This window comes from Taeniopygia guttata, chromosome 3, assembly GCF_048771995.1.
Source record: "Taeniopygia guttata chromosome 3, bTaeGut7.mat, whole genome shotgun sequence".
In the NCBI taxonomy this organism is placed as follows: domain Eukaryota; kingdom Metazoa; phylum Chordata; class Aves; order Passeriformes; family Estrildidae; genus Taeniopygia; species Taeniopygia guttata.
Genome location: NC_133027.1, coordinates 62,854,560 through 62,879,478, shown reverse-complemented (window position 1 = coordinate 62,879,478; position 24,919 = coordinate 62,854,560). Strand labels below are relative to the sequence as shown.

At 38.0% G+C, this 24,919-nt stretch overlaps 1 protein-coding gene across 5 annotated transcripts in view; it reads left to right on the top strand.

Moving 5' to 3' along the window:
- The window catches only part of AIG1 (androgen induced 1), a 123,313-nt gene that overhangs the window by 482 nt on the left and 97,912 nt on the right, over positions 1 to 24,919 (top strand). Inside the window, exon 2 of one of the 5 annotated variants that reach the window (XM_030268091.4) lies at positions 26 to 271. The exons of the other annotated variants lie outside the window; for them this stretch is intronic. Coding sequence (XP_030123951.1) covers positions 26 to 37 — 12 coding nt within the window. The 3' untranslated portion in view covers positions 38 to 271. Of the gene's footprint in view, positions 1 to 25; positions 272 to 24,919 lie in introns of those variants that run through there. 5 annotated transcript variants of the gene reach the window in all.

The window sequence follows — 24,919 nt, the reverse complement described above, 5'->3', positions numbered from 1 at the left end:
GGGCGGCGACATGTCGGGGCTGCAGGGCCGGCCGTGAGAGGAGGCAGCCGGACACCGCGGAGCCGGGCGGTTTGAACGGAGAGAGGCACGGACAAAGCCGAGCGGCTGCTGCGTGTGAGCGGCCGTGGGGAAGGTGCGCCTGGCGGCCTGTCACCCGTCCCAGTGCTGGTGATGTGTTTCGCCTTTTCTAATGGCCGACAGTGAACACCAGAACCTGCTGGCCCAGCATCTGGCTCCCGTGTGCTGTCAAAATAAAATATATGTCTTGCTCCTTTTGGCCCTTCTGAGGAATCCATCCGTGACAGGTGCAAGTGTGTCAGTGATGCAAAAAGAGCCAGGCAACTCCAACGTGCCAGATCCAGTTAGTTTTGGTTGCAAATCCATAAAGGAGTGTATGAAATAAAAGACATGTCATTTCATCATATCTCTTCATAAGGGTCCAGATCTGTAAGAGTCACCAGCATGCTGGCCTGCTGGAGAGCACCAGGTGCTAGTCAGGGCTATTTTTAATCTAAACTTCCTAAGCCTGCTGCCCCCACAACAAGTGTTCCCTTAGTGCAGGTGGGAGGTGAGGGGGCGGGAGGAAGAGAGGAGATGGGAGGAGAAACTTCCTTTCTGGTTCAGAAATATGATAGCAAACTTACACCTAGTACCTAGATCAAAATACTTTTTTTTTCTTTGTATCCACGGTGTAACCAGGTGAGAAAATTTTCCGGCTCCAACTCACTGAAAAGTCCCAAAATGCAGGTATTTCAGTGCCTCTCAGCAATAACACCTCACTCAGAACTTCATTGTAGATTCACAAGTACTGCTGCTATTGCCTGCATGCATGGTACTGACTCAACAGGTTGAGTTTGTGGGTTTGTAGACCAAAGACTGAAACACTCATAGCCAAGCAGGTCTAGTGTACAAATTTCTGTATCAGGATTAAGTTAAGGTTCACTGAGGTCCGTATTTTATTTGCAGAGAAGAAGTATCTACTGTATTTTTCACTTAGCCAGGATAATTTTTTTTGTGGGTACAAAAATTTGCTGGAGCTCTGAGGATCCACAGCAGTAGCTAGTGCTTTTGCTGCAACTCTAAATTAGTGTCTTAAGGCTTGATGTTTCTCCGGAGGACAAACTGGAATCTTATGTTTTTTACCTTTTGGGTTGCTGAACAGTACTGTCTATAATACTGGTTAATAGAAGTTAAAATAAAATCCCAGTAAGTTACGGGGGTAGCTGTTGACTTCAGTGACAGTTGAACTGGAAGTGAACCAGCCAAAGCTAAAAGGTGATAATCTCTTTGAGTCTCCTTCACCTTTTTCTCTTTTCTCCTAGCCCTGACAGTTGCTTGAGGACTGTCAACCAGGGCTGTCATACAGTGAAAATTTAACTGTAAATGATAGTCATCATTTCCCAAAAATTATAGCCTTGTCGATGGCAAGTTTGCGTGGACTTTTCCATCAAAGCATGTACATGGTTCAGGTGACATCTGTCAAGGCTCAAAAGGTCATGGTAGATACATAGTGCTTTTTAAAATAGCTAGAATAGTTATCAACTGCAGCTAGTTATTTCTGTCCTTTAGCTAATAGTTGTCATGTGTTTCTCATGGTCAAACCCAGTAGTTAAGAAAAGATTTAGCAAATTCTTACAGTGTTCAGACCTTCAAAATAACACACAATTCAATTGCTTGAATGCTTTTCTCAGTGCTAGCCGGTATGCAGAGCTCTCCACTTGCTGATGATATTTCTTTATGTCCAAATGGCCCTGCCAGCATCTTACGTAAGCAAATCCATCTTTCTGTTCTGTGGGATGACTAGGAGACTTGACAAAAGAAAACCAGTTAGATTCCTGAGGAGAATACCAGGAGGCATCGTTGGAGGATGTTAGGCACATTTCCAAAATCCTGTATCTTGACTAAGTCTTGAAAAGCTCTTCCATAAGTTTCAATTTGCTCAGCCATGTGCACTGTTCCTGTGTCAGTCACATTCAAAGGCTGTCTAGACAAAATATCATCAATGCCAGAGTCTTGGCAGACGTGTGTTCTTGCTACAGATTGTACCTCCACAAACAGAGATTTCATCTTTGACATCACAGAAGCACGTAGAAGTTCTCTCTGCTTCCAAAAACTGCTACCAGTTTTTGAGAAAAGTCAGTTTATTACTTTAATCTGAAAAGTAATAAATTGATTTTTCTCAAAAGAACTTCTGCATGCTTCTGTTTATTACTTTAATCTGAAAAGTAGTTTGGAATTTTTTCCATCTGTCTATTTGCAACGGGATGTTCGTTCCAGTCTCAGCATCCATAAATCTCTTGGAGTTTTAAGTAGCCAGTTTTGTAGAGGTGCTGTGAGAAATGATTTACAGTTATCTGCAGGTGTTATACCTTTGAACTGAATTATGAAAATCTAGTAGTTTGGACTCTAAAACATGGAACAGTAAAACATTATAAGTATATGCAGTGATTTGAACAGTAGACTTTGAGCCCTCACACTGTTCACGGAAGTTGAGCATTATGAGGAAGTTTTTTAATACAAATGTAATGTCCATGTCCATCCACAGTATTTTGGATGTTCATATCTAAGTAGTGTTTTGGATGCCAATGTTCATTCCTAATCTCTTCTGTCCTTGAATTAGGAAAGAAAAGAAGTGCAACCAGTTACTTTTAACTGCTGTCATTCTGATGACTTACTTTTTTTTGCAGTTGCAAATCTGGCAGCAATGTTCCCTAAAACACCTGTGACAGTGGAATATTTTTCTGGTTTATGAAGAAAAGATTGCACAGGCAATGTGTTTTGACATTACATTCAAGATGCTCCTGTCTGTTGCTACTAATAGTAATATCTCCACTTCAGCCTTTCTTCTTGGTATATAGAGGTGGTAGATACTTACCCTGCTTATTCAGAAGATGGTAAAGATACGTGCCTAGTCCCTGTGTATTCCAAAGCCCACACAGGAAAGACAGTGGTGTCTTCTTTGTCACGTATAGAGTGGAAAACCAAGGTATGAAAAGGTAAAGAGTTGCTGCCAAAATCAGTCAGTGGGCCCAGCAGATGGAATTATGGAACTGACTATTCAGGCTAGTTCAAAACTACATATTGCTTTCATTTAAACTCAAAACACAAACCAAGCCCTGAAGTTAGTTCCTGTGAAAACAGCAAAGAATTGGATTCAGATGGGATATTTCAAGAAAGGGGCCTAAAATTTCTTCTATAGCTGCCTTTGTTTAACTTAGATTCACGATTTTCTGCTTTAATAGTAGAATGCTGCAGGACAGCACTGTCCTGTGCCGCATCCCATAAATACATTGTTAAGCCTCATAGCTGAAATTTACGTTAGGCCGGAAATGATGCCAGCAAATATTCTGCAACAAGTTTTTCATCTTACATAAATCCCTCAGAAATGTTCCTGACACAGTTCTTGAAGTAGCTGGATTAAAAATAATAGTACCTGGTCATCCTGCATAAACTGCAATTACACACTTGCCTTTATAAATACACATTTATTGAGGAATCCATTGCACCAACTTGTTTAAAAGTTACTATTGCATTTTATTCTTCAGTTTCTCTTGGATCTCTTACTGTTGTTGGGAGAGGAGGCAAAATTAAAAAGAATTTGCCTTCTGGAATAAAATGGAGAGCCTGTGGGTGCCAGAAGAAGACCAAATCTACTTTTTGATTTTGGTTGTGTGTAATAATTAGCAGAAAAGAACTTAGAGTTGTAAGTGTGTACCTCCTTAGTAAGGGATGGTCTAAATACCTTCTAGTTTTCATTGTGCAGTTTCTCTGGAAAACGTACTCCTCAAATAAAGTAGAGTAAACCAAGATACGAGTGCACATATAGGAACAAATTTATAGTTTTTATGGTTTTTTTGCTTTTGTATTTTATAATCATAAAGTCTCCCTGATAGGCAACACAGGGTAGTTAGAGACAAAAAGCAAGACTAGATTTTTGAAGCAGTCTCAAGTGCTATGTTTTATGGTTAATCATCATAAAATTAATGGTCCCATTTCGAATATCAGAATATTAACCTGGGTATTCCTATGATTTGATTCAGGGCAGCCAAAGCTAGAGGGGAACAGATTTTGCTCATATATATCTGCCTGATGTTACACATTTATTATTCTCTTGAAAGAAATAGCAGGATGCTGTGTGAACTTTTTATACATTGCCTAGCAGATTGAGTTCTACAAAAAATAGGAATGTGCTCTGTTCCCAGCACATATTTTTTGCCAGTAAATGCTGGGTATTTTTACAGAAAACACCTTTAGATTTAGTTTTATTAAGTTCAAAAAAATAATCAGAATTTATATCCTTGTCTTGGAAAACTTTCAGAGGGCCATGTTGTCAACAGGACTAGAGATTCAAGTTGTTAGACTTATAATTTATTTATTTAGTGTATTAGTTATTAAGTTATATGAGATATAGTTACTAGACAACCAAAAAAAGATCAGTTTAACAAAGCACAGCTAAAATCTTTCGGTGATTTGTGCCCAATTTGGATTTAGTCGAGCTGATAGGAAATAAAAGGACCAGAAAATACTAGAGGCCAAAAGTTTCAGAATTAAGAATAATAAACCATACTATTGGTGTTATTATTTGAAATTGAGCAAGTTTCATTGCTAACTGCCACAAGCAGAGGACAAAAGTGAAAACAGATTCCACACTGTATGGAATATAACTATGACCCTTTTAAAGGATTTCCCTTAGTAAAATAAATTTCCTTTTTCATAATCTGTAAAGTGAGCTGATATGCAAGTGTTTTATGGCTTTTGAGTGAAAAGATTCCAGAAGTGTTAAATATTACTATGTATTATTTCCAGCAGTAATTCTTCATCATATCTAAATATCTCTGTGGTGTTACTATAGCAGACAATACAGTCAATGGAGAATTTATCAGTTTACATAGAAAAAGATTGTTTTTTAAGGAATAGCAAGATGAGGTTTCTTAATGATATTTAAGGTATTTGAAAGAAAAGGTAACAATATAGGTAGGAGAGAATTTTAAGTGTTTCAGAGCATTTTTTTCACTCGTGGGCTGTAAACATGTCTGGGGAAGAGTAATGTATAGTGCTGTTGATGCAGTAATAAAAATGTAATAGTGTCACCCTTCTTTATTCATAGAGCCATGCTTTCCATTTGCTGTTGGTAGTGCTATTACAAATTGAGTGGAATTTGAGCACTACATTGGAGTATTCTGTTTTCACATTGCATTAGTCTGCCTTTATTTTACAATTGTACTTAAGTATGATGTACATTTAATTTGGGAATTCGCACAGAAGTTATGGCTATCTTGAACTATTTGTGTTGGCAATAGGGTTGGCAGCCTAAAGCAGGAGAATGGAAGAGAGGAAAAATTGGGATCACTTTGCATGATGATAGATTTAACTAATGTCAGTAATATTATTTTAGAACTTAGAGTAGATAAGTGTTATGCAGCAGTGCTGTCTTGTACAGTCTGTAGAGTTTTGCCAGAACAGTTTCAAATGCTGAAACTTCAAGAAGTTGGTTTACTAGTCTTTTGGTTGCCCTTTTAAAAACATCCTATTTACTTAAGTTATGCAACAGTTGAATTATTTTCTTTAAAATTTTATTATAGTGGTAAGGTTAATTCAAATAATCTTATATGCCTTCATATGGCAAAATTGTTTTAAACAATTGCTTTAAACAAGGACAACACATCTAGTGTTCTACATTAGTGTTCTTCGATGAAGTCATTTTGGTTCTGAGCTGTCCTAATCCATTGTGAATACAAGTATTTAAAAAATATTTAATCAATGTATTTTTGACTTTGTATTTGTGTTATGTTAATGCAGCCATGTAAGTTAATACAAGAAATAGATTCTGGAAGATTGACCTTCTTAAGTTTTAGTAAAGATCTATATAACCTATCAAATAATACCCTTAACTAGTATAGAAAATTGCAAACTTAGTGTTCTAAATTAAATATATTTGCAATAAAAATCAAATAATGGTTGATTCTTTGCAGTTACATGAACCTTAGGATGTACAAGGACTTGTAGGGTAGATGTCCATGTGATTAATTTCTTGCTTTGGCCTTAGGCTGAAAAAGAGTATGTGCTAATATGCCACTGTGCAACAAATCTGAAGTTGACCTGTAAGTAAAAAAAAAAAGCCTTTGTGAAATCACAAAACCTTCACATTCCACAGATACAAGTTTGAAGATTTGAAGTAAAATGGTAGAATGTAATAAAGAAAAAATAGGCAATTCTGCAGTCTATTGAACACAATAGATGAGATTCATTGTGAAGGATTATGCTGAGTGGGTATTTACCTGAACAAACCAATAAAAAATATCTTCGATTCCTTCTATTAGGTGAAGTATTTTCTATGCTGCAGTCTTCCCTATCTAATAATAGGTTTTGTGAGGGCCTGCATATCCTAATGCAGTATTTAGAAAATATTTTTTCTAATTGTGCTATTTTAATATAGTCTCTGATACTGGGAGGAGCTCAGTGTGGGTGGAGAATTTCTTGTCATTTGGAGCTCTAATTGCTAATGCAATTCCAGGCAGTAAATGTAAAAAAGATCACCACCAGTTACAGGTTAGTATGCTTGTATGCTTTCTGCAGAATTCAAGAGTGAAATAAATCTTGGTGTATAAGAAAGTTAAATATATTTCTGTGTTTGAAATAAAGGTGGAGTTATTGCTTGCAAAACACTCCTGCAAAACATCAAACTCCTTCCAGTGTAGGTTTTTGGGATTTTCTTAAAGTATTTGAATCTAGTCTTCTCATCTTTATGTTCCACTATATGTATGTATATATGGATAAATATGGCATATAAGGTAAAAAAAAATTACTTATTTTGTAGACCAACTCTTTGAATGGGTGAATATGGAAAGTTTTCATCCTTCCAATGAAAGCTTTTTCAAATTTTGCCTTATTTGCCAGCATTTATTTGTATAATTACATTTTCCCCATACTGTATTTTCCAAGGCTCTGAATTTGTTATTAGTCTTCAAAGCTTTGCAGGCTTTGTTCTATTACTCTTACTATGTATAATGCAAGATTTTTTCAACTCAGCCCGCTGAAAAAGATGTGTTTAACTTTAGTGGATGGAAAAGTTAACCCAACTCTGAAGAAAAAAAAAAAAATCTGTTGGAAGCGTAAATAAAACTTCCAGACTTTTCAGACAGGAAGAAACTCTAAGTTAAAATTTATGAGTATGTTTTTGTAAGACTTAAAAAAAACCCTCTCCCAATTAGAACTGTGATTAAGTTTTTGGGGTTTTTTTTTAATACTGCAAAATTGCATTTATTCTGCAAAAGTTAGGGATTCTGTTGGTTGAAAACAGGCTAATCTTATGTGAAATGCTAGGGGAAAATAAGAACCTGATTTTCATTTGTATGAGGGCTTCTTCTGGCAACATAGCTAAATCCCAATTTTCCCTTGAGAGTTTCAGAGTACCATTTGGATGCCTCTAGTTGCATTCCCTGAACATCCTGTCTTGCCACTGCCCATACAAGCGTCCAGTTTACAGTAGGTTTTCCAATCAAATATGCCAAAAGGTGCAATTGTATAATAATTTCCACTTTAATCTGTTTGTAGCTGACATGGTTCAGTTGTCTGTCAGGTTAGTTGTTTTAAAGTACATGAGGACTCTGCAGTGTAGCTTAAAACAAAACTAGTACTGCTGCATTTTTCCTAGCTGAATATTTGTTGTCCTGGTTAAGTAGAATAGAATGTGCAGGAGAGCAGGATGTAAAATCCCTCACTAATTCCTTCCTTACTTGTAAACCAACACACAAGGGGTAGTGGGTTTTTGCAATTAATTGGTCCAACTGAAACAATTTAAGAGGTTGAATCTTAACTCTACCAAATGCTGCCAGATTCTTCAGACTGTTTGAGCTGCTTGTGCAGGGAGAGACCTACCTGAGAATTTAAATTTTAATATATTAGGGATTGATTGGTTCATTTTTTGTTTCAGGCAGTGCTGTCTGTATTTGTATATTTTTTTAAAGCTAGGGGTTTGTCAACCTGAGGGCAAATTTACTTTTTTCTTCCCTATATTTGTGTATATTTTATAATGTCTGTTGAAGCCTTCTGGTCCTCGCAGCACATAAGTAATAAATCATTATTTATTATTATTGCTATTATTATTAGAATTCAGCACGAGTGGGAGTTCCACATGCAAAGTACAGGTGGCATATGTTCCTAAATGTACTTAATCAGATGCAAAAGAAAGAAAATGAAACTACTGACTTGAACTGCTGCTATATTAATTGGTGACATGACAAGAACACAAAAAGGATGTTTTTCCTGCAAGGTGCTTAACATGCTTGTGCCTGAAAGTGGTGGAAGCATTTCAGACAGCTGATGTTGGGGCAAGTGGCTGATCCTGAGGCATGGCAGTGGGGCCCTTGCCCGTAGGGAGGACATAAGTTGTTCACGGCCACTGCTTGCTCAGGCTCAGCTTGTTAAGAGAGGAAGTAGGGAAGTGAGAGAGAAAAGGAATCATACATGACAGCACTTTATACCTGGGGCGCTTAGGTGACAGAGTGCCCCATGCTGACCAGTGTTGTGTTGTGACAAACTGGTATTTAGGTATTTGACTGCCAGACCAAAGTGAGGGAAGGCAAGGGGTGGAGATGCAGGTTGGCTGGTATTTCTTGGCTAAACCAGCATGTGTTAGCTCCCTCAGACTTCCCTCCTTTCCTTTTCCTCTCTGTCATTTCTTCCTCCCACACAGCCACACAGTCTCCCCACACAGCCCCCCTGGCTGGGGGCACTGGTGCCACAGCACCACTTCCCTGCACATACGTGTTTGGCTTAGCATGCTCTGCTCAGCGTAGGGTGCTTGAAAAGCTTGTCCCTAGTTAGAAGCCATATGCACTGACAGATGCAGAAGTCCCCATTTGCTGTTCACTTAGGCTAACAAACAAATGGAGACTCCATGCTGTGAAAACTTTCTTAACTTGGGTTTACTTGTTCTATGTTCCAAGGACTGTGCAGTAGAAACAATTGTCTGCATTCCAGTAGGTCCCAGGAAGTGAGTCCCAAGAATGCGTGAGTCACAGTGGAAACCTCTGCTGTGTGGAACTGCATGGCACTGTACTTTTAAACTGGACATTTCAGGAGACTGGAAGGGATTTGGTGTGTTTAGGTGTGGATACACATCTTTGTGTACATTTCATGTAATAGTTATTTACCTATGCTGCACATAATTTGAAAATACCAAACTTCCAAAATTCTAAGTTCATAAAGCTACTGTACCAAAATACAAAGTTTGTAAGAGCTACTCTGTTCCATAGCCTCTTCATATGCTGTGCACATCTCAGTAAATTGGTCTGCTACTTCTGAAGTCAGTTTAGGTCAGCAATTAATGAATAATGGGTCAAAGATTACAGCAGTTCAAGATGCTGTTCAGGTTTTTCAGTGTTGACTGTAGAGGACAGGAGAGAGTAGACAGCTTTTGGGTCAGCTGTCTCATGACCTACCGTGGCTAGAAAGGGATATTCCTGCATTTATTAAGCAGCTAACAATCTTTCTAATTCTAATGTGTTATTATAGAAGATTAGCGAACAAATCTCCTTGACTCATTGCCAGTATCATTTCAGAAGCTAGACACCTCAGGTTTTCCATAGATTCTATTTTATGCTTTTAAGTTACACTGCATTTCAGGCTAAGTTTTATTTTCTTTTTTCGTGGTTTGGGGCAGAAGCTACTTACAATTATTACCAAGTATTACCAAAATACTTCAAAGATGGTTTGTTCCCTATTAATTACAAGGCTGAGTTCAAATGATGATATGTATTTTATGACAATGCATTTTAGGAAAGGGTGGAGGGACCTCTTATTACTTTGAGGATTTGGACCAGTGGGATCTGAACTTCTCGATTTTAAAATTCAACCTGCAACATAAAAGCAAAATATGAATGTTCTTGAGGTTATGCAAGGGATGACTCTTTTCATCTACTTCTGGCCTTTGTCAGTGAAAGTGCTGTCCCATTGCCCTGATCCATTTGTGCTCCTTATCACTCAGTCAGGCTCCTCAGTTAGAGTTGCTGTCAGCTATCAGTATATTTTCTGCCTTTTTTTTTGTCTTACAGGAATCACCCTGTTTGATATCTCTTCCCCTATTCTAGTATCTTCTAACCCAGCACAGTCTCCTTGATGTTTCAGCTCTGTATTGCATTTCCAATTGCACACCCAGTGCTTTTCCAGAAGTCTGTGTTTTCCTGCCAAGTGCTGCTTTTCTTACCCACATACTCCTTACACACCTTCCCTGCCATTCACACATGAATGTCTTTCCTTCCAGTGCATTCACTCTCATGTATTCTTCTGTGTTTGCACCTTGTCCTTCCCAAATACCAGACCTACTCAGTGTCATTCATTTTCCTGTGTTTTTAAAGCACCTTGTATAGACCCAAACCAATAAAAAATAAGCCATCTTCCATTAGAAAAACTTGATCTTGGCATGGTGTGGCCTTAAATAAACCAGTTTGGAAATTATGCTGTTACATAAGACTCTTAGCTTTTCTTTCTGTTTTTGAACAAGTTTTTAAGCATCCTGTTTACAGGAAAAAAAAGCCTGTAAGTGTTAAGCATAATGGCTCATGATCCTAATGTTTATTATGGTGTTAAAATCTTGTCATTTCTTGGTAGTCTGCCATTCAATTTTTTTATGATAAAATTTCCAATTCAGAAGCAGGTCCTTGATAAAAACTGACATTTAACATGAAAAAGCAAAATTATGTACAGAATCAGCCATCAGTATTTATTCTGACATTTTCCATCTTTGTTTTTTTGTAATGTACTTGTTTTAAATGAAATGCCAAAATTATTTAAATTGTATTTTATATTTCCTAATAAGAAAACTTGTCTTTTATCAATCATTGTGATGTTTGAAATCTACTACTTTCAGTGAAATGAACAAAAATTATTTTGAACATTGCTTAGCTTTTCAGCAGTTAATAGAAGCAGATTTTTTTTTTTTTTTTAATGTGAACAGTCAGGGTGCTGTATTATGATGGGAGTACTTTCGTCTCAATATCACTTCTGTCAGAGAGTTCAGCCCTACCACAGGCCCTATCTGTGTGGCACATCCCTGGAACCATTGTTCACAAGCCTTGTGATAAAATGTCCCAGGAGGTCAGTGCATCTCGCAAAGGTCCAGATCCATAGGGATACTTGATATTACTTCGACAGGTAATGGGAAGGTAGCAAAGATCTTGATCTACAGTGATATTTTGATGTTACTTTGGCAGATGATGGGAAGGTATTATTCTCTCTCTATTATTCACATGTGTTCTGCCTAGTTTGCACAGGAGTTGAGATCAGACTCCCAGTTCTGGGAGATACAAAGCATCCACATATGTATGTGACTTAGAAATATGTGATTTTTCAGCACATTGTAAGATAGGACATAAAATATTGAAGGAGGCTTTTTTCTGGCTTTTTAAAAATTATTATTTTAATGCCTCTTCTGGTCTGTAAATTTAGAAATTATGAATTTGTTCCAGATGGGAGGAAAAAAATCAATTTCACAATTTCTTGTAAGGAAAAATATTTAGAGAAAGTATTTCAAAATAATGGTTTCAGAGCAGTTGAACTGATCAAGTAAAAACAAGACATTTTATTGTCTTCATTAAAATACTCGGACAAAACATTACAAAGGAATCAGCCATTGTAGTGAGAAATTGTTATTCAGAAATATTTTGTCAGTGGTGTTAATTGAAAATGTGTTAAATTTCCCTTAGCAAGGGACAGATTGAAGTCACAAGAGAACTATAACACTGAAAGTTGTGACTTAATCATAAATATTACCTTATTTCATAGGAATTGCACCTGTGCTGTGTGGAATAGTCAATGCAAACCTAAATTTGAGAATCAGAAGAGGATGTGATAAATCCAAGCCCAGAAAATAACAACTGTTTAACCCTTCTCTTTTTATTTTTTATTTATTTCAAGTATGTACAACCTGATTACAAGGATTATTAAGTATTTTGAAGACAAAACCAAATAATAATAATATGGTACAAGATAAGTTCTCTTCTGGCCAGTCTTTCCCTTGCAGACCTTGTATTTTGCCTGTCTTGTTTCTTGTGCTAAGTGAATATGACCAAGCAGTATTTGCCAGACAAAGAACTGTAGTGATGGAGGCAAGCATGTTTTATGAGATACTTATTTGCATGGTGTGCCTGTATCTCAGTGGTGTATTTTCAGACAAGGTCTCTTTGGCTAGGCTGTGGTATAGACAGCCTTGAGCACTCATTCTGAATCACTCCAGTGTCTTCGTGCTGCTCTCAAGCGTATATATCTTGTGTGAGAGAAGACATATCCTTGATACTCAGAATTCCATAGAGTAAGCTGACCTTTTTAAAGAACTCTTTCTAAGCCAGGTAGATGGGGATTCAGCATTCTGAATCATACCTGGAACAGACCCATCTTTTATTAATATAATGTCTTCTGATTTACTGCAGGAAGACACTGAAATGATTAAGTGTACCAGCAGTCTGCATAAAATGCCTGGGTGACCTCCGAAGCACTATGATAAATATCAAAGAAAAAATTTTAAACCTGTATGATCAGCTTAAGGAAAATTAAGGCCATATCTCAGTTTGCTGGAAATGCTGTTAAAGTAGGAAGACAGGTAGTGCCTGCAGAATGGTGGAAGATCTAGGTCACATCTTTTTCCATATGACCTGAAATGAATGAGCATGCTGGGTGGAAAGTATCTTTCCACTGCAGTTTGTTTAGCAGTTTTTCTCCTTGGTGGTCTTACCAAAAGAAAGCACAGTTAAATCATATAAACAGCTAGCTGACCATTCTAAGTGATCAATCTTGTCTGTTCTCTTTAGGGATGCTTACATGTGTACCATCTCCTTTGTTCTCCTTATTCCAAGAAAGAAGCTGTACACACATAGATAGAGATCTTTAAAAAAAAAAAAATTAACATCTTCTGATAGCAAGCATCTTACTAAAATTCCTTTGTAGTGCCATTGTACCTTCTATTACAAGATCTCAAAGCACTTAAGAAATATTTGCTAACTAAGCCTCACATCTCTGTGCAGAGAAGTGTGATTTGAACCAAATGCAAACACAGCAGACAAGACACTGAAATCGGCTGATTATATAGTCATTAAAATCCTCTAGGAATTACCTTAGTTGTGTAATCTGTATGCAAAACATTGTTAATCTCAGGTGGTTCAGGAGGTGATGTGGGGCAGAGGCTGCCCGCAGATTACCCCTATTCAGCCTTCCGGTTTTTTTGCAGGGTGGGGTTGGAGGCTATTTAACCTGCTCTGCCCAGGCTGTTAAGCATCAGCTCCGGTCTGCCCTGTCTCACCTGGTGACTCGCTGCTGCTATTCACTAAGATATGGGAAATGTGTGGACATTGCCATTGGGTGTGAATAAACCCAGGTACTTCCCCTTGGTGGATCAGGAGCAACCTAACTCCACTTTGGCCCCAAGGAACCACAGCCTGGGGTAGCTTTGGCCCTTCTTGGTGTTGCAAGAGGCACTGTCTTCAGCCTATGCCTACCCAGCCACTGCAGAGCAAGAGCCAGGTGAGGCAGGGTGCATGTTTACATGCTGGATGTAGGCGAGTGCATTTGATGGAACAGGAAGGGTGATCTGAGTACAGGCTGCTGATGAGGGAGAAGGAAGAGACACAGCTATTTAAAGGGTAGAACGTAGGCTGCTGCTGTGGGTGCAGAGTGGGTGATTGCTGCAGCAGCACTTGAAGAGGCATAGCTCCAGCAGGGCAGGTTGACCTTAAAGAGAAAAAAGATGAGTGTCATAGACTGGAGATCTATCTGCCTGTGTGCATGCTGAGTTCAGGACATCCTCAGTCTGCAACAGCTGTTGGAATTATGGACATATTTCTGGACAGAAGGAGGTGTACCTGCACTGTGTAGCATATGTGGCATAAATGAAGAATCTCTGGGAAATGTTTAACCTGCTGGGTGTATACTGTGAAGTTAATCCCTGTGCGAACAGTAGGTGTTTATGCAGAAGAACCAGGCATTCAGCAGCCTGGACAAGTACCACGAGTCCTCGCATGCTGTCTGAAGACAATTTCTAGCTGGAAAGAGGGAAAATTCAATGTAGGGTAGCTCTAACCTACACAGAGAACATGTAGGTTAGCATGGAGGCTTCCACCCACATGACCTACTTGTGGAACAGCTTCTTTTTTGAAATAAACAGCGCAGTATCATCCATGCCTGTTTGAGTAGGACGTGTATTTCTGTTGGCTGGAAGAAAGGAAGGTACAGTTGTCAAGCCCAGATGGAGGCTTTGAAATATGCATGATAGTGGCAGCTGTGTGTGGGAAGAATGAGTTGAAGTGTGTTGAGGAGGAGGAGGCTTGTTTACTGTGCTACTGTCTTCTTGTAGCTGCGGAGTTGAATGAGGAGAGAAATGCGGAATGTGTTTCACGTCCGTGGATTATTGCTTCACTGTTACGGACAATTTTTTTCTCCCAATGTTCATTACTCGTTTTAAAATTCATAAAGGATCAGTGATTTGCAGCGAGAGAGACTGCAAAGACGTATCATCCGTATTTGACAGTCCTGGATCCCCATGGATCAAGTCCCTGATTTCTTGAACTGGGCCCTTCTGCCTGAAGGTTCCATCTTGAAATGGATCTGGGTTGAGGCAGCTGTGTGCATGCTTTGGAGAGGAATGCATTGTCCTGTCAGCCTTTCTGATCTTGAATTTCATGTATGCCCTTATTTATTAGTGTATTTCATAGTCCATGGTTATGTAAATGGTTAATCCTATGTATGACTGGCATTTGGGTGTCGGGACTGTGTTTTGTTGTTGCCGTAGTCATTGGCTGGCAGTGATGCTCAGGGTGGCTGCAGGTGAGACCTGGCTGAAGGCAGTGGTGTGCAGTTCACCCTCTTCCTCATGGGGAAACAGGGGCAGTCAGGGACAGATTGCTGAGGCCTCCCAGCCAAGCCCTACCTACAGGCAGCATGCTGCTTGCTTCCTGGGCGCCTGCCCTTCTCTCCCTGCTTGGAAAGGCAACCTGTGGTGCTGAGCTGGAGCAGCCTGTAAGGAGACCCAGCTTTCATAACTGTGGAGTGGACCTCCTCTTTTTAGGACAAAAAACAATGCCAACCCTAGCCAAAAGGATTAGTGATTCATAAGAGAGACTATATGTAGTTAAAATTATAAAAGAGAGGAAGTTGCGCCATACACAACAAAAAGTATTGCATTTATGTAGTGAAGTGGATAGTGTCAACTAGTGTTAATTCACAACCTCCTTTGGGTTTTATGTTGTCTTTAGATTTTTGTTTATGGCTTTCAGTCATTTCATTAATTAACACTTTTCTGTGGGGAGAATAAGGGTTCATGTTTTTTTCTTTTTCTCACAAGAATATTTTCTAAGCATGTTTTATTATGTATACATTTTTTGCATTCCCATCCCAGAGCTTGAAATTAGTATTCTCTGAATAATTCCCAATTATGTCTTTGAGCTATGTGGCCCAAAAAGCTCTCTGACTTAAAGCAAATGATCTAAAAAAAAGAAAGTCTGAAGATTTAAGTTTTGTGTTAGAAGAATATCAAGAAGGTATGAACTGCAATAACTTCTATAATCAGAGTCAGTTTTAGTGTCAGGTGTTTTACTTTGTGCTAGTGCTTGGTTTGTCCTGTGCTGTCTGAAGAGCCTTTGCTCTTACACTCAGATAAGGTGTATCTGCCACTGCAGAATGCCAGTTAATGTAGTGGATGGCTTCCAGATACACCAGATCTCAAGCGTGGCTGCCATTTTAATCTGTAATCATATGACAGTGATTTCCAAATTTTTATCAGTTGAAAGTCTACATCCCAAGTCATTAATCTGATTTGAGCTTTAAGCTTAGAACTATCAGACTTCTATTATAAGCATCCTTCCTTCCCTCTTCATTTTCTTGTTGGTGAATAAACTGCTTCAGACCTTTGCCTTTCATGAGGTATGTCCAAGTATTTTATAAAGAACCACAGCCACAAAAGGAAGCAACATTGGTATTTATCCTTGCTATGACTTTTCCACAGCTTGATTTTTCTCACCTCAACTGTGACATGGACAACAGTGTAAAGAGCCAAAGTTAGAGGTCATCATATGTTTCATATGGCCAGTTCTCAGGAAACTGCATAAGTCTCTAAAATCCAGTTTTCTTGAAGTCATGAAAAGCACTGAATTGATCAAAGTGTAGAACCATCAAAAAGTGAAATTTACAAGTGTTTGTGTTGGACAAACACAACATCTTCACAACACTTCAAACAGAAGATGCTGCTGCAAATGGAGTGTGAAAAAATTATCTGCTTAATTAGTAGTAAACAATCATGACACAAAAGGATTTTAGGTGTTTATATTCTCTTAATCATAGTCCAAATTTGCGTCTAACAATTTTGCTTTGAAAATTAGGCTCGTTTTATTTTTCTACTCTTTTCCCAATGAGTATGTAACTTTCTTACTGCTAGAATTTCTGTGCATTCTTCATCCAGTTTTAAGGCCTCTAGTTTGCACCTTGTGTTACCATGTACACCTTAGCAATACAAGTACACATCATTATCATCTGGTAGTGCTTGCATCTTGTCTTCACTTTGTATGTAGACATAGAAGAAATGGAAAGTTCAAGACATAGCCTTTATCTAGAGTCAGTCTAATTTTCTTTATTCCATGAAGCAGATACCATTTAGAAATACCTGTTTAATCTGGTAAGCAGGCAAACTGAAGCACTCATTTAAATTTTTGAGCTCCTTGTCAAGGTCTGTAACTGAAAATATTTTTTTCCATTATAGAGTTATCATCTGCACATTGCTTTATCAGCAAGAGACAGATGCAAGTGGTGTTCATTTAGAAGTGTGCATGTCTATATTTAAGTATGAGCATTCAAAAGATGTCTATAGGAGAGGGAGATAATCAAATATTGAAGAATTTCTGCCAACTGACTTCTATCAAGGTCAAAAGGATTATTTAATGAGTCTTGGTCAGTCAAGAGTTTTGACTGTCTTCTTCCAGAATGTCCTGAGCTTTAAGATGTCATCACAGGGAGTAAATTCTCTGGGCTTCAGTTAATCTATAAAACTGACAACAAAAGTAGCTATTGTTATTTCTCTGGATGACGTCTTTAGGTAAAATGTGATTTCTCACTGCTTTGTACTTTTGGCTATGAATTCTAGTAGGTTTCCTTATCAGTTTAAAGTCCTACCTGTAAATGTTAAATGGTTGTAGAGTCTCTTCTGAAATACTAGCTGTAATACTTCTTCACAGTTTCTTCAAATAAATCACTAATACAGTATTTCTTAACTACATTAGTGAATACTTGTTTTCTTAATATGGAGGATATTTTATCAAATGTTCTAAACATCAAGGAAAAAAATAATAAAAGAAAAACAGAACAGCAGCTTAATTTTACTGGACAGAATGTAGAGGAATCAATTATGGCCCTTCAGTGCAGCTTATCTGAAAGTCCTTCATGTAGACTTTTTCTATGCTTTCATGCTCCAAATACTTAGAAAAATTAGCTTTTTTTCAGAAACTTTGCTGCAGTTTAAGTTCAGTAACCACCAGCAGTAGTAGAGTACTGTCATGATTTAACCCCAGCCAGCAACAGAGCACCACACACAGCCCTTGCTCATCCCCCTGTGGTGGGATGGGGGTGAGAATCAGGAGAGTAAAAGTGAGAAAACCTGTGGGTTGAGATAAATTCAACAGGAAAACCAAAAGCTATGCACACAAGCAAAGCAAAACGAGTTTGTTTGCCACTTTGCCTGGGCAGGCAGGTGTTCAGCCATCTTCAGGAAAGCAGGGCTCTGTCACATACGTATCATGGTTACTCTGGAAGACAGATGCCATCACTCCAAACATCCACCTCTTCCTTCTTTTCCCCACTGCTTTATATAAAGAACATAATATCATATGCTATGGAGTATCCCTTTGGTCTCTTGGTATCTCTCCCGGCTGTGTCTCCTCCCAACTTCTTGTATAGCCCCAGCTTCCTCACTGGTGGGGCAGTGTGAGAGGCAGAAAAAACCTGGACTTGGTGCAAGGCCGCTCAGCAATAATTTTCAACCCCTTTCAGCACTAATCTAAAACACAGTCCCATATTAGCTACTCTGAAGGAAATTTACTTTATCCCATTGTATACAGCACAAATAGAAATCTCAGAGAACACTACATATGTGTGAGATCCATTCAGGGTGTAATAGAGGGCCAAATAAAGGAGAAGGACACCCCCCCACCGCCCCTCCCCCCCCAAACAGGGCATGTAATGAGAATGGTTGAATCTTGTTTGCGGAGTATATGTAGGCTATATAGAACTGAACTTGTTTTAGGGGGAAAGGTAGCAATAGTCATCCTACCACAGTTTCTTTGTTCTTGTTCTCTCTTTTAGCTCAATTTATCTCTGCAGGCTGAAATAAATATAATTGTGGTGCCCTAAACAGGCATTAAGGTTCAGGGCTCTAGCTCTAGTTTTCAGGATCAATGGTGAAGAATGGCAGACTCATTTTAAGGAGTGTACATGTCCAAGGTATTAAACTCGAAGACTCCAATATCCCAAGATAAACTGAAATTTTCAGTTCAGTTTTTACCAGCAATGGAGAAAATAAGTTTGGTTACATCTATATCTTGCCTCTCATATTTTAACTGCCAGAAGAGTCAACTACGTTGAGTTGATGAAAGAGAATTTCATCCTAGTTTGTTATTGTCTTGTCTATATTGCACACAAATATGAGCAACCACCTATAAGAACTCAAATCCTTAAATTATTCTCCCAGTTGATAAGCCCTTTCATAACATACCATTAGCTGTTGGAAAGACTACCTGCAAAACTTTAATAAGCTTTTTCAAGAAATTACATTAGTGCTTCATTTCATATGCAACTTGCCTGGCTGATACTGAAGTGGTAACTTTTTTAATCAACATTGTGCGTCTTGGTTAAAAGCTGAATTGGTGTTAGTTTGCTTCTGACACCAGCAAGGTGGATCCAGGATCCATAATGAGGACCTCACCAAAGATAGCATCCCTTTAATGTAAACCAGAAGTTTGACATGGTATGAGTAAGAATTCTTTGTATGACTGAAAAACAGTGGACTGTAAGACCACATAGAAAAGACTAAGCTATTTGTTTCAATGTCTTTCAGTTTCATGGAGATAGAAACAGGTTTTGAACAGTCACTGTAGACTTAAAAGACAGTTCTGGTATGTAAGTGTGTATGTAAAATCTTCCTGACCTGTTTAGACAGAAAATGGCAATAAAAGAATCAGTAAGGTACATGCCTAAACATGCACAGATACCTCTGTTTTATTCTAATGGGTGAGTCGAACCTGTCCAGTGCAGATGTTGCAATTGCAGTATGATTTCCAGATTTACATGGGTGACAACTTGGATAGGGTTTGAATTTTTTTGATTGTTTCTATATAAGCATATAAAATAGCAACCAGGTACTACTGAGTACCTCTTAGTTAATGATAGTCTAGTATACAACTTTGCACTCAAATCTTTAGTTGGTCTATGTCACCTGACTTTTTTTTTTGTGCTCTGAGTGACATGTTTGAAGTCTTATAAACAGGGAGACACACAAGACCAAGTATTATTGAAGCAGTGTTGGTTCACCAGAATCCTCATGTGAAGCTTAAACCTGTAATAACCATAGGAAAATGCCTTCAGTAGATTGTGAAAATAGTTCAGAAGTGTTTAAAATTTTGTGATCAGCTGGAGTAATTCAAGAGATACATGAATTTCACAAACAATGAAGAGATTTCACAATCCCTGATGCAACCAAACACTTTCCTTATGTGAAGCCCCAGACGTAATGTAATCATGGGATCACTCAAGATGGAAGGTAAGCCATGAGGTCATCTAGTCCAATCCCTTAGTCAGATCATGCTCAACACTGACCCAGGTTTCCTAGGACTTCATCCATCTGAGTTCTGACTTGAAAGTTGGAAACCTCCACTCTTCTACAGTTACACATCCATCTCTTTCTGTTGCGTTGTACAGAACTGCTCGATCACATTGTCTGCTAAGGATCTCACTGGTGATGATCCTGTTTGCTGGATGTGTGATAGTGTAACACGCTCATAATCCGTCATATATCCTAGTACAGCATATTTTCAGGTACTTCTATAAGCATATACACATCCAGATTTTTCAATAGTTCTTGTTAAATCTAGATGGAGACTGTGCTGTTGAAGTTTTTAACAGGAACCACGCCGCAGAACTATTTGAAGGTAATGGTTAAGGACCAGAGTTTCCTTCAGTATTAGTTGCTTTTTTGACAATGCTGCTCTCTGCAGATACAGAGAAAGTATTTCTTGTTATTCATTAGGTTAGTTCAGTAACTATTTCATTCACACAGAATGAAGAGAAATCAATTCAGTGAGAAACCAGCTGGGAGTTAGAAAGTAGGAAAACTGGTTTTCCTCCTACTCACCTGCGAATAACAATGAGGTGTGGGAGGATAGTATCTACCACCTCTAAAATCTTGCAGAGCATAGTGAAAAGAAACACTAAATCTGTTTTTACTTACTACAGAAAACATATCGTTTCTTTAGTATGTCATTTAATACATAATGTGTTTTTTTAAGCTTTTCTTTGCATTTGCAACACATCTGAAGTTAAGATAATTTATTTAGTTCAGAACTATTCAGAATTCTTCTTGGAGATATTTTAGCAGCCTATCACCAGTCATGATACTTATCTAACAGAAATAAAATAAATGCACCATTTTAGTTACTGTTTTCTAGTATAACAAAAAATAAGGAGTATAGCAATAACCAAGATTTCATTTTTTACGGGAAGTGATTGCCATTTTGTTACTTGGTTTTGGCCCTTACGAGTCTGGTTACATTCTTGAACTTTTGAGTCCTTTTTTCTGCTTGTGGTTGACTAGGTGGTTGTGTTCAGTGTCACGTTTTTGTAATGCTCATATGGCATCAATGCCTTAGGCCTTATTTCTCTGCAGTTTTCTTCACCAGAGGCTTTATACAAAAATGGCAAGTAGTGCAAATGTAGCAGTCTGCTTACTAAGTACATCTTAGCACAAAGAAATTGCTTTTTTTCTTCTGTTTTGTCCAGCTACAGTAGTGTTTCCTGTATTTTTTTTCAAGCTGAATTTAAAGCACTGGTTTGGGTTACAAACCAGTAAATTGCTGTGAATTTGTCTGCTTTGCTCTTGGTTGCTCCTCTTCTGCTGTTATGCAACAGTAAAATTAACAGATGTACTATTTTGCCTTCTTATGAAATAACCACTGATAGGGAACATCTCTGTTGTAAATCTTACTCCTCTTTTTGATCTAAATACATATGATGATCTATGAAAGTATTATATATGAAAAAATCTCTTTTATTAGTTCTTTAAAAAGATTACCATTAATAAGAGTAAAGAAATTAAAATTGGGGAAGGAGACTTAGTTGTTTTTGAGATTTTATTAAAGATAGTTAGCAATTTATTGGTCTCTGCTTCATGATTTTATGTGGGTTTTTAAAAAATCATATCTCAGTAGAAATATTACAATATATGTATGTTTACTCAGTTTACACTGCTGAGTAATGTGCATTGATACACATTACATTTAGGCTGGTTTGTGACAGTTCCATATAAAGCACCCTTTCCATAGGATATTTAGAATAATTTAAATAAGACCTGGATAAGAAATAAACAGATCATCTCTTTTATCAGCTTCAAGTTTTTTCAAAAGATGGTAATGGTCTGATAATACCAAAGAGAAAACCTTATCTGAAGCTGGCTGTCACTGTATTTAGCAGCAAAACAATTTCTAATTGACTGAGTGCTATTAAGGGAAAGCAAACCTAGAACTGAAGTACATGAGATCCTTTCAGGTTCCTTCTCTGATTTCTTGAGTTATTCAGAGAGGCAAGAATCTCTCTAATACTTTCTTCATCTTCAGTCTGAAAACCTGAGAAGTGGTAGTGACAAAAAACCAAAATAAGGGTAGGAAAATTTGTGTAGAGAAGCAATCATAATGCCATAGTAATACTGTGATATGCAGAGTGATTAATTTTTTTTCAGCTAAATACATTTCAAATATGGACTGCATGATATGATAGTTATCTCTTTACCATACAAGGTCAATAAACACTTTCTTAAAATATGACCATTTCTGCTGTAGATAGTTTGTGCTTATTTTTCAAATTGACTATAGATTAATGTGCTGACCTTGGCATTGATACAGGTGTTGTAATTATAGACAGAAAAATCCTGAAGTAATGGTTTTATGTTAATTATAATACTACTTTATTGCAATACTATATAATACTTTGCATTTAGATGAAGTACATGTTTTGACTATGTTCATAGCTGGATAAACCCTGGTTCTTGAGAAGAAAACCCTTTGCAGGGAGGCACAATGTACTTTTACTTCACTGCGTGTATGCAAGTTGATGATTGAATGTCAAGCATTTTATAAATCAAACCAGTATTTAAATTGTATTTTCCTCTGAAAGATAATACAATTTCATGTAAAGGCAAGCTGTGGTATTCTAACTTGGAGTCAATGTGCATTTTCTGGGTTATTGTTTTTGTTTCAGTGTTTTCCACTCAAAAGAAGATGTTTGCCTACCTATATTCAATTTGCCGTACTTGTAGGTGTTATTACCTTTGTTTTTTAGTTATTTATTTTGGATATTTTGGAAGCAGATACAAGCAATGCCTGCAGTGAGTCAAACAAAATGCCATGGTTCTCATAACAACTATCACTGTATTGTAACTGCTACTACACTAAGGATTCAGTTCCTTGAAATGTAATACTAATTTTGATCGCACTGTGGCTGCACATGTGCTCCCTAAACACACAAGGAAAACAATTTATCAGAGCACTAATTCCAGCAGAGTAAGTTAACACACATCTGTGTGGATACTGTGGGAGATTACTGCTGAGTGGTATCTCATACTGAAGGTCATCAGTTAGATTTTCTAGTAAAGTATTGCTCTTCCTGAGTTGGCATCAGAACTAGTAACCAATAATTGCAGGTAACCAGCAGAAGGAGTAAAAAAAATATCATTTGTATGAACCATACAGTTATTTCATAGTTGTCTGCTTTTAAAAACCTTTTTGAAGTAGATAGAAGACATTGCCAGAGCTGTAACTCAGTGGACTTTTGCAGTCAATAGGCTAGGCACCCAGCCAGTTTATAATTCAGTGAGACACAATACATTATCTGTTTTGACAGTCTTCGTGGATAAATAGTCTGGCTCTTGTAATACCTAACTGTGTGTATAAATAGAAATAAAGAAGTAAAATGGCTGATCTTGACAACAAACTTTAGATGTGGTCAGAGTTCACACATGCTTCTTCCCTTCAGTGGAGAGGGAAGAACAAAGTAAACTGATTGAGTTAACTGGAACTTGAAAAACATCTCCAGCATGTGTTTTCCTTGAGTTATCAATAATGCGTGAAAAAATGTGATATTTATGAGCCCTGCAGTGAGACTTATAAAATATATTGGTTTTTGCACCAAGAAGACAATTACTTAGGTGGCAAGATGGTAGACAACATTCACAAAGAGCTGTACTTAGAATAGTGGTTGTCCAGTTTGCATGTTGTGTGGAGAAGGATGGGACAGGAGGAAGTAGTCCTTGTTTCTGATTACTATTTCCTGTTACAGATAAAGTATTATAGCAGATAGTTTTTATAGTGAAATACAGGCACAGGACTGGAACCTGTGTAAGTTCCTAAGACATCTGTGAGCTCTCTCCTACACTAGCACAACTTACCAGGAAATGTGGGCATAATACTCTTTGACATGTATCTTCTTGAAGACAGGAATTATTCTTTAAGCTCAGTTTGTGTTGAAATGGGTGTAAAAGGTGCATCTGTTAGCAAGTAATATACTCTGATACTGAATAAAAGTTGATACCAAGAATTTTTCTTTTCCTTACACCATATGTTACAGTAAGCAGTCCCAAAAGTTAAATGCTGAACTCTTAAAGCTGAACTCTTTCTTCTTGGGCTTCAAGCTGTGAGTGCTCATCTCACATAAGAAATTGACTGAGGTCACTTAAATTCTGCATGTATGTGCCTTGCAGGAGAGCTTGGAATTCCAGACATACTTCTTTACCTGACTATATCCAGTTCATTTTTGCTTTAATTTCATTTCACTTTATGGTCTGCTCCTTGGAAATTAATTTTGTCTGAGAGCTGTGGTTTCCACTTTAGCCAGGTCTCTTAAAAACCCTGTGCAGTGCTGCAGCTGAACCTCCTGGTGGGTTCTGGCATAATCCAAACCCAGCTTTCCTGAGTGTAAACATAACAACCCCTTGTGGTGGTGCTCAAAGTCCCGGTGGACTCAGCTCAGCTCTGCGTTTAGTAGTTGGCCTTGATTTCATGACATGGGGGTGGAAGGGTCCAATGCCCCGGTCAGGCTTTATATAGAATTTGTAACACGTCTCTGAGCCAGGATTCTTGGCTGATTCAAAGCTAGAGGTTGAATGTGGCCCAGTCTCGCTGTTAGTCAGAAGTGAATGTCTCAGATGGGCATGCTGGTGGGGGCTGCTCAGTAGCTCTGCTCTGGGACTCTGGTGGGAAATTTCTTCTTGAGTGGTTACAGGTGTCCTGGACTGGAGAGGTTCTTGTTCTGTTGCAGGGGTGTCTGGGCCTGGTGCTGCAATGGGCTACTGCCAGATTACAAATAAATGGGCATGGCCTAAAAGCCTCCAACGTTTTTAAACGTTATCTGGGTAACCAGCTTTTTTTTTGTATTGTGAAGAACAGGACAGAATACTGTAAAGTATTTGTTTACCAAGTGTTTTGGAAAAAGGGTATATATTCTGCAAGTTGGAATTAGAGATACCTTACATAAAATCAGAAATTACATCAGATACATTTACTTGGACCAATGTTCTCATACTCTAGGATAATGTTTTAAATCTGTGTGGCATTTAATTGTGGCCAGTATCTGTGGTGGTAGACTCATTTTCTTAAGAGGCTGTTCTGGTTCATGTTACGCACAC